This window comes from Pinus tabuliformis, chromosome 8 (genome assembly GCF_031772625.1).
Source record: "Pinus tabuliformis cultivar Carrire ecotype Pingquan chromosome 8, CPIR1, whole genome shotgun sequence".
NCBI lineage: Eukaryota > Viridiplantae > Streptophyta > Pinopsida > Pinales > Pinaceae > Pinus > Pinus tabuliformis.
Genome location: NC_142294.1, coordinates 1266625133 through 1266635533, shown reverse-complemented (window position 1 = coordinate 1266635533; position 10401 = coordinate 1266625133). Strand labels below are relative to the sequence as shown.

Genomic DNA, 10401 nt, shown 5'->3' with positions numbered 1-10401 from the left:
AAATGAAATACCCACAAGAAATGATTTACCTGAACCTTGCTAAGAGTTCTAAAATGTTCCTTTCGACGAATGCCCATGAAACAAACTAGCGAGAATTCACCCCCTACTAGCCCGAGCCAGAAGCGATACACACCCTAAGAAAATTTGTTCGTGGATCCCAAATTAAGCATAAATGCTTTCCTACAAGACCACACTTCAATCCCCTTCGACTAACCACAATGACATAGACCATGTTTACCAGATGGTCGAGCATGCATAGATTGGCAGCCTATACATACTCTACATTGTCTCTCCCACGCACACAATCACCCATACCCTGAGACCACAAACACTGCAAACAAACTAACACCAAAAGTTTATACAAGGTCCCTTCCTTCTTGAGATTTCTATGCCACCGGAGCAAGGTGTCACTACCGCCCACCTCACGTACCTCTTTTCATGAGCAAGGGTCCTATTTGCTCCATACCGCACTATTTAAACTATGATCCTCTACTCCCATTAAGATTAGTTAATTATTATTATTATTTAATTTTTGAAACTAGAGATGTGTGATTAAGTATTATCATGTTTATTATGAGTTGATACCTCTCCATACATGTGGATACCCATTGGATTTCGCGCTAGTATGTTCTCCTGTGAAGTAAACGGGACCAACCGGTGCCTGCACTCAAATAACATTTTGTGCACAACATGATGTTAAAACCAACCGAACGTTTTCTGCACCTATTATATTGTCACTGTGTTTTGTCTGACAATAATTCGGGCCGACAACAATTGGGTAATTACTGTAACTTTCTCGCTGAAACGGGTTATTCCACCAAATTGGAATCAGGATTTGCTCTGCTTCAGGAATCCCATCGCCGAAAATTTTCCTCAGAACGGTCATTGCTTCTTCTTTGGTTTTGGCATCGCCCTGTTCCTCTATCCGCCTAGATTCGTCATCTGTGACTGTTACAACCAAGATGTTCGATCCTGAATATGCTTTTTCCATGTGCTGCAACGTATATACTATTTCCATGAGTCGTGAACATATGCAATAATATCATCACAACGTCATATGTATATATATATATATATATATATATATTTTGCAGTTGAAATGTCAACAAAGAAATTGATTGCAAGTAGTATATAAATAATCAAATGGAAAAAATCTAAAATATGTGATTAAAATTAAACATCATTTTAAATTCTATTATGTTTTTATATATTTTTTTCAATGTAAAGAATATCTCGAAATAGAATAAACAAAAGTGAGCTAACGAGGTCACTCCCGTTTTTAAAATAACAATATATCTTTGACATTCTCCTGATTTCAAAATATTTTAGAAAAAGCCAATCGGTTGATAAGGCTGTTTCTCCTACCATGCTATTTAATATATAGGATCCTGGTCTGCTGAGCTTTTGTAATAAAAAGACGCCCATATGTGTTGAAAAATCTCAGTTTAACTAGATTGTTTTTTTCTTGAAAATTATGAAAATTTTGCTAATATTTTAATAAATTTGGATAGGGATATTTGTAAATTTAGGTTTTTGTTGCCATAATTGTTTTTTTTTCAATATTTTAATAAATTTGGTTAGGGTTATTTGTAAATTTATATTTTTGTTGCTATAAATACTTTTTATAATGTTTTTTCATATCAAAATTTTCTAATATTTTAATAAATTTGGATAGGGATATTTGTAAATTTAGGTTTTTGTTGCCATAAATGTTTTTTTTCAATATTTTAATAAATTTGGTTAGGGTTATTTGTAAATTTATATTTTTGTTGTTATAAATACTTTTTATAATGTTTTTCATAGTACTGAATCTACGTTAATGATCAAAAACATGATTTAAACACTGTTTTTATAAAATTTATTAAAAAACTTACCGAAATTCCAACGTCTTTCTTTAACCTCATTAAAAAATATATTTTTATTCTGCATATAATATTGTTTCATATCCAAAAAACTAAGTTGAAATCTTCATTTTGTTCAGTTAATATTTTAATTTATCTGGAGATACAAGTGGATATACACATAAATATCAAAAGATTTATTACATATTGACGTAGTTTTCCCTACTACATGTGATATAAACATCTCAACAAACATCCATATATAATTGTAAAATTGTTTGATATCAATAGTTAGGTTGACAATTGATCCAGGCGATCCATATTTATGTAGACATAAATATCGAAAGATTTATTATATATTAATGTAATTTGTAATATATGATATAGAACTTTATTATCTAATAATGTAGTTTGCGATATGTGCTATAGACATTTCTACAAACATCCAAAACCCTGTTTACTGTTATAATCGGTGGCAGCATATGGACCATAAAGTCTCGACACGAAAACATCCACTTCTGTCATGTGGTGGAATAGATCTTTGAATACATCCACCGGCACTTAACGAAGTTAAGCTCAGTTTCAGGAAAAAAACACACAAATGTCGTCATAAAACCCAACTGCCAGAACGTGTAATATCCTCGCTTTTCTGTAGCATATAGAAAGAATTCAGTACCATCCTCCGTAGGCGAGAACTGGTTGGGCTCTTTGTTAATGGTTTTCTACAAGGATCCAATGTTTTCAGTCTGTTTTGTGACATGTGTTTAAATCTAGTGATTTGTCTGTTTATTAATATCTGCGAATTTCGGCAACACATAAAAAGAATTCAGTACCATTCTCCTTAGGCCACAACTTGCTCGGAAATTTTAAGAATATCTTTGTGTAAAATTTCATCCCGCATGAGAAGAAAATTTTCCTTTTCCAACTCTGCATCTAATAGGTAATATCAAATTTTTAAACGATAATGCTCAAAATTTATATGAAAAGTAATAGGAATAATCTGGGTAAGATCTTTTGAACTCATGTGAATTGCCAATTTTGGAAATATTTGAGAATTTGAGCTCAATTGTTCAACTCTTTGCCTGATTATTATATTTTGGGATATTGCTGAAATCTATTATTGACATAAAAGTCCCTAATAATTAAAGTTTTAGGTAAAAAAATGTGAACGCATGTAAATTGAGGATTTTAGAAATATTTGAGAATCAAAATCTCACTATGAAAAGAAATCAATTGCTCAACCCTTTCCTAACTATTAGATTTTGAAACATTGCTGAAACCTACCACCAACATAAAAATGCCCAATAATCAAAGAAAAATAGATTTGACCTAACCTCAACAAATTCTAAAATTGTTTTACAAAATTAAGTTTAAGAAATAAAACGTTCTAGAAATGTTAATATCAGAGAATATGGAATGTAAAATTAATGGAGTCAGTATTCATGTAATTACATGCAGAGGACGATTAAACTGGATAAGACCACTTTGAAGAACTCCCAAGCTGACAGACAGAATAGCATAATTGCCACTGTAAACCGAGTCGTCTTCTATTTAACTGTAACACCACAGTCTGTATAATGTATTTCTCGAACGAGCTAAAACATTCAAGAAAATCCCGTCAGAGAACAGCCCAATAAGTTTTGCCATCATTCGATAATATTTGACATGGAGATTCAGTGATTGACTGATTTCTGGCCCTTAGAAAGGGCATTTTTATGAAGATTCAGAGATGGCCTGATTGGTGGGGTAATTTTATGTAGATTGCTTCTAGGAACAAAGAGCAGTTATACATTTTTCAACTTTAGTCGCTTATCGACGATATGAGCGACTTCGGATTGGAGGAAATCTTCCGCCAATTTATGGATGATGTATTCGTAACCTCGACGATCAGCAACCAAATATTCCTGTGCTCCAAATTCGGTGTAAGTGGGAATTGGCTCCACTTCTGCATCCACAACAACATTCGGTATCACTAACTAGTAACGACTGCAAGAGTCAAACCCAATTGAGAAATATCAAAGTGTGGCCATACCTGCCATCTCAAAATCATGCAAAATAAAGTCTACCGCCAATTCCAACGGCGTTGATGGAATTATGAAAAAAATAGAAATTTCATGAAGACTAGAAAATAATTGGATTTAGAAGTATATTTTAAACTATATGATTCCGCAGATAGATACATTTTATCAACATAATATTGTTGTTGGATGTATATTAATAAATTGTGTTTAGGGGTATATTCTAAACGATAATAAGATCCAAGTGTTTAGGGGTATATCCATTATCTTCAAAAAGTACGGATCTACACTGATCATTATCTTAAATCAATGCTGGTGTGCATACTTACACTTCGTGAATTTTACTGTCTGTTAATGGCAATGGCGTATCAGGGTTAGGCCTTGCAGTCCCTTCGGCACTTCTGGAAACAGCTTCAGTTACCAAAGCACGATTGGCGGAATCCACAGCCAACTCATAACAAGCTGCCGCAACATTTCCAGGTACTTTAGCACCGCTGTTAAGCATACGCAAACAGTACAACATTACTTAATAAAATTTGAATTTAATTGGATTTACTTTGAGTTAGTTAAGCCAGAGTTTATCTGTTTTGAAAGTGTAAAGTTTTATTAACATAATTATTTTGGATCGTAAACTCTTTACAATCTCAATTATATATATATATATATATATATCTATATATATTTAACCCAAAAATATCTGGTATTAAAAAACAATAGTGATTAGATTTTTTTCAAAGTATTGATTATATATATATATATATATAAATCAATATTTAACTCAAAAAATTCTAGTATTTAGAAAAAAACACTAGGCAATTTAGTTGATTAATAATTTAATTGGATTGCAAATTTAGAAATATTTATAAAATTTAATAAATAAGAATAAATTTGAATAATTGCTTTTATTTTAGTTTTATTAGATTTTCAAAACAGTGCAAATCTTTAATCTGCTCAGACATATTTATTAATATATATTCAAATTTAATATGTATTATTTTTTTTAATTATATAAATACATAAATTTTAAAACAACACTTTTATAGTTGTTTAAAGGTCCTGGAATATCTAGAAATGTACCATTTATCAAAATAAAATTATTAATATAAGTTCAATCTAATATATATTAATTTTTTAAATATAGATAAAACTATTAATACAAGTTCAATGTAGCATATATTAATTTTTTAATTATATGATTAATTAAATTAATAAGTTAAACATCTTTTTATTAGTTATTTTTCTAATGTAATTAGTTATATACGAATAGTTTTCAGAATTTTTAAATTGTTTTATTGTTTATGTAGTAAATGTTGGTGGAAAGGTTGGTGGATCAAAATTTTGTGCATAAAAATCTACCCATATTAAAGATTGATTGAGGTGGTTAGCTATCTTCAATTATGCTATCTCAAAATGATTTTGAAAGCTTAAATACCTTCAATCACCATTACTCAAACCATAAATTACAAATCATCTCATAGCTCAGATAAATTTTACTCCTTTGAAAACAACAAAAAGATGAAAACAACTTACCATAACACTCATTTCAAAACAACAACAAGATGAGAGCAATTTTCAAAAAATAACTAAAGAAGAAATTTTCACTCGCAGCTAAAACAAACTTTGAAATCCCATATATATACAACCATAAATGTTACCTATCTGGTGCATATTTCTTGTCTTGGATTGTACCTTTGGTCATAGATGTTGAATGCGGCATTACTATAATCAGAGTAACAGGTGCGCATATTGTGTTTCTGGGCCAGCTCCCACATGGGATTTACTTTATTACCTCCAACGCCTGCTATCCACGGAAATTCCAGTGAACTCATGCTTTATCAGCCGGCCACCAATTCGATCTGTGGCCTCCAAAATGACAAAATCTTCAACTCCATTCTCTGTTATCCCTGCAAGCAACCTCACACAAAAGCATAAGTAAATAATAGAAACATTCTAACTAAATGCCTGTTACTCCGAACAAATCTAATTTCGTTACCTGAAATGCCCGTATAATGACGCTGCTGCAACTCGAGGACGTTGAAGAATCCATCCGTTAGAGCGAGCACTGGGTACGTACTTGGTTTAAATAGAAAACTTGGGGCCAAAGACAATAGATTCGCTGAGGGCCACGACGAAACTTCTTGAAGTCAGCCACAACATTGGTGTATATTGTAACACGATTTTTTGAAGTGGTGAAGTTTTTGATAGCAATTCAGTGAAAATTTTTCGACTGAGATTTTGAATTTTGTTGTTTAAAATTGATTTTCTATTTTTTATATTTAGATTTAGAATACTAAATCTTTTTAAAAAAACTTTTAAGGTACTAGAATTGCCAAAAAGGAAAAAAAAGTTTCAAAGACATATAGTGAATAAATTATGGCATATTGGTGACAGATAAATTTAAGAAAATTTAATATCATTAATTTATTAAATTTATTGAAAATTGAATAAAATTTTTAAAATTATAAATTGCAAAGGTGAAATCTCCCTATAATCAGAATGCCGCTCTGGAGCTATCCCTACAGCCTAGCTTACACAAAAACAAGCTGAAGTAAACAATAGACACTAGTTCACTAAAAACATAGCCTATATGTTATACTAAGAGTTTTTTTTAGTTTTCTAGTTTAAATGGTTCAAAATTTCATAAAAATTAACTGGAATTACAAATTTAAATTATAAACACGAGTGTAATTACTACAAAAATGATTCAAAATACTAAATTTATATATAGAATTAAAAACCTAATTTAAATAAAAAAAAATTAACCAAATAATTCACTCAACCAAAATCTCCAAAATATCTAATAATTAGAACACTCCCTAACTAAATGCCTCCATGTTATCTGAATTGCATTGGCACTGCTGCAACTTGAGAAGGTTGACATGGAGGAAGAATCAATCCATCCTGTTGACTGAGTACAGGGTAGGTCCTTCTAAGAGGATATATATATATATATATATGGCAATTACTGTGTACTTTGTTTAATAGAAAATCTCAAACATAAAAAACAACAATCACCATTTAGTAGATTTAGCTAGATTCCAACCCACAACTCCAAAAACTTTATAATAGTTACACAACGCCTACATGTTAGCAAAACTTGATACACAAGTTAATAATATCGAAATAATAAAGGTAGTGTCCATTTAAAAAAATTATATATGTCTGCTGATCATTGACAAATTTAACATGAACACGCGTACTCTTATGGGAAGTTCAAAAGAGATGACGTAAGAGAGGTCGTCAGACAATATTTCAAAATTTCAATCGACTGCCCTTCGACTAAAATATGATCATTCCCTTCAGCTCCAAGGTTTTACAGAATTTCCTTTTCAATCGACTTCCGTAACTTCAAAAATGACATTTCACTGATTTAATGGACCAAAAAAATATATCTTAAAGTTTATAACTTCATAAATGACTTTTCAACAAATTAATACGAAAAAACTGAAATTTTGTAATTCAAATATGGCTTTTCAACCTTAAAAGATACTCTCAGATCATTTCCCGTCGAATTATGAGCTTGCTTATACCGATTTGTACAAGCAACCGTACTTTATTATTTTACCCTCACTTCTTAACCATTTAGTCACGCGGAATTCTCAGATTGCTTAACCCATTTAGTAAGTCGTACAAATTATTTTATTACTGACGTTAAAATAATTTAACAATTTAATTGTTAGTTTTTCAAAGAGTTTAACCTGGACATTTCAGGTTGTGTAAGCCTATTTGTACAAGTAGAACTTTGTTATTCTACTACCAAAAAAAATATGTGAAATCATCATATAAATTATTAAATCACATAAAATCACAAAACTTTTTAAATCATATTTTTTTAAATATCATGAAATTTGAGGGAATCTTTTTCATATAACTCTCCAACCTTAGATTAGTTAATAGAAACTTATTAAACATTATTTTAATCCATTAAATACAAAAATAAGCATATTAAATTTTTGAAGATAAAATTGATTTCTTATTTTAACTAATGGAATATATAAATTTATTTTAATTAATGAAATATAAAATCAATTTCTTATTTTAATTAATATAATATATAAATTTATTATAATTAATGAAATATAAAAATACTAAATGACATTCTCTAAAATAAGATGAACCATTAAAATAAAATAGAGATGTATTCAAATATTAAAAATATTTTATAATTATTTTTTTATAAATATTTTATAATATAATGAAATTAAATAATTAGTAAATAATATCAAAATTAGGATTAATGTTGATGTGCTTCACATACAATATACAATGATGGGTGTACCGTTAATTCTCTGATGTGAAAGTCACTCATTTGAAATTTTGTGGGTAAATATCTAGTCATGTTAAGGGTTGGTGTGGCCCGGGTGTTGTGAGGTGATTTTGACAACTTGGATGCCCCTCGGTCATTATTTCTCAAGCCAGTTACTAATTTGAAATTTTGTGGGTAAATATCTAGTCATGTTAAAGGCTGGTGTGGTCGGGGTGGGGTTCTTAGGTGATTTTGACACCTTAGATGCCCCTGGGTCATCGTTTCTGAAGCTAGTGACTAATTTGAAATTTTGCGGGTAAATATCTAGTCATGTTAAAGGTTGGTGTGGCCCGGGTGGGGTTCTTAGGCGATCTTGACACCGTAGATGCCCCTATGTCATCGTTTCTCAAGCCACAAGTCAAACCTGATCTAATCTTACATGAACTCAGAGCACTTGAAAAAGACAAAAGAAATAATGTTGATGTTTTAAATAGCAAGCCATCTATTTAAATTAATCTAAAAATCATAAACATTATGAGATGACCAAATTTTGTAAAAAAAGTAATCACAATAATAAGCATGAATATTAACTTTTCAATGGTAAAGATGACTATTAAATTTCCAAAGCAAAAAGGAATAAAATTCCTTGAATGCAATTTTTAGAGTGCGAAATCTCAACAAAAAGTTCGAATATAAAGAAAATTTATGCTCTATAATTTTAATAAAATAATTTACAAATATTTTATTGACTATATATTTTCACATATTTTTTTCTATTCTATTTTTAAATTTCACACTCACCATTAGTATTCGAATCAATATACAAAATCAATTAATTTAGGATTATTGTTCAATCACTAGGATATATTATTTTGTGTTAAAGCATTGCACAAATAAATAAATATATCTATATATAAAATTTGATTTAATGGAAAATTTTCACATATAATCAACCAAATGTATAGTCACCAAATTAAGGTTTCATGTTTTTGAAAACTAGGATGTCGATAACTTGGTTAATAGTTTTATAATGGACTGAAAATTGGAATGTAATAAAAAGTTATTGTTGTCTAAACTAATTGTTTAAGAAATATAACATAATTTATCAACCAACAGTTTATAGAGTTGGAAATGCTACAATATATGTGTATAATTAAACGCATCAATAGGGTTTCTAACCTATAAGACGGAAACAAAAGGGATTTCAGGTAAGAAATAAACTTACCAAATGCCCTTTAGTAGTTAACTTTTATATTGATACTTTATTATTATATTTATAACAATTTATTATAATAATTCCATCTTATAGTTATTTTTCTCTTGGGTTAAATAATGTGAGTTTTTCTTTATTTTTAATATGTTAAAGATTATTATGCATGATTTTGCCAATAACATTTTATGAAGTGCTTGTTATAATATCATTCATAGTTTCAACCTCCAAGATTTTCTCCAAATTGCAAATCCAAGCCCCAATTTATAGTCATATATTCCAACTTAGAAATTCATTGGGATAAGAAGTGACGATTTTGCATCTTAATTTATGGGAAAATGAGAACAAATCCAAAATATAAGTGACATGGTTTATGAAGAACAGGGCAAGAGGTGATGATTTTGCATCATAATTTATGGGAAAATGATGACGAATCCAAAAAATAAGAGGCACGGTTTTTACGCAGAACGAGGAAAATTAGCTATTTTAAAAGTGTTTTTCCAAATTTGGCCCTAATATGACAGATATGGGAGCTTCTAGGAAGGTGATTTCCTAGATTTGTTGTTGCAACAAATGTAACTTTTCCCCAAATCAAAACAAAATTCAACTTGTTCCAGTTGATTGATGATGGAGAGGTATTTTAGATTTGATCCCGCTAATTGATCGGTTGTAAAAAATATAAATTTGTAATCTAAATACTTTTGTAATGTAAGAATAATTATTTCACAATCTACCGTCACCGCCACCGCCGCCACCTTGGCTCTTCATGCTTCCAAAGGTAATCACCGCCTCATCGCCTATCGAAACGAAAGGGCAGCACTGCTTAAAATTTATTTGTTTAATTGATGTAACTGACATAAACATTTTCCATAAATTGAAGGATCACGGAGAGGCTGAGATCATCCACTCCCAGTTTTTTTTTGTCGGTGTAATTAAGCAGCTGTAGCTGCAAATTCTCTATGTTTTTTCTTAATCTCCTCTATATTTCTTTTTTCTTTCATCTGGTATGAGAGCCAGATTTGCATAGAAGCCACAACCTATTGAGTAAGTGAGAACTACTGTGGAGTGAAGTCCTGTGGAGACTCA

At 30.2% G+C, this 10401-nt stretch overlaps 1 protein-coding gene across 1 annotated transcript; it reads right to left on the bottom strand.

Annotated features, from left to right (window-relative positions):
* Positions 1 to 268: 268 nt before the first annotated feature.
* Positions 269 to 10173, bottom strand: LOC149239988 (polyamine oxidase 1-like). Its single transcript, XM_089370022.1, has 9 exons — positions 10050 to 10173; positions 5853 to 5993; positions 5649 to 5763; positions 4189 to 4353; positions 3874 to 3962; positions 3632 to 3786; positions 770 to 994; positions 596 to 661; positions 269 to 331 (listed from the first exon to the last, which is right to left on the bottom strand). The coding sequence occupies exons 1-9, from the start codon at positions 10171 to 10173 to the stop codon at positions 269 to 271; spliced, it is 1143 nt and encodes a 380-aa protein (XP_089226148.1).
* Between the last annotated feature and the right edge of the window lie 228 nt (positions 10174 to 10401).

What these genes read in the sequence shown, in the direction of transcription:
- LOC149239988 (XM_089370022.1), bottom strand. Translation starts at nt 10,173, where the DNA reads ATGTCAGTTACATCAATTAAACAAATAAATTTTAAGCAGTGCTGCCCT. An exon ending in TGGCGGCGGTGGCGGTGACG is followed by an intron (nt 5,994 to 10,049) that starts GTAGATTGTGAA and finishes GACTTCAAGAAG; the next exon opens with TTTCGTCGTGGCCCTCAGCG. An exon ending in AGCGACTAAAGTTGAAAAAT is followed by an intron (nt 995 to 3,631) that starts GTATAACTGCTC and finishes TATACGTTGCAG; the next exon opens with CACATGGAAAAAGCATATTC.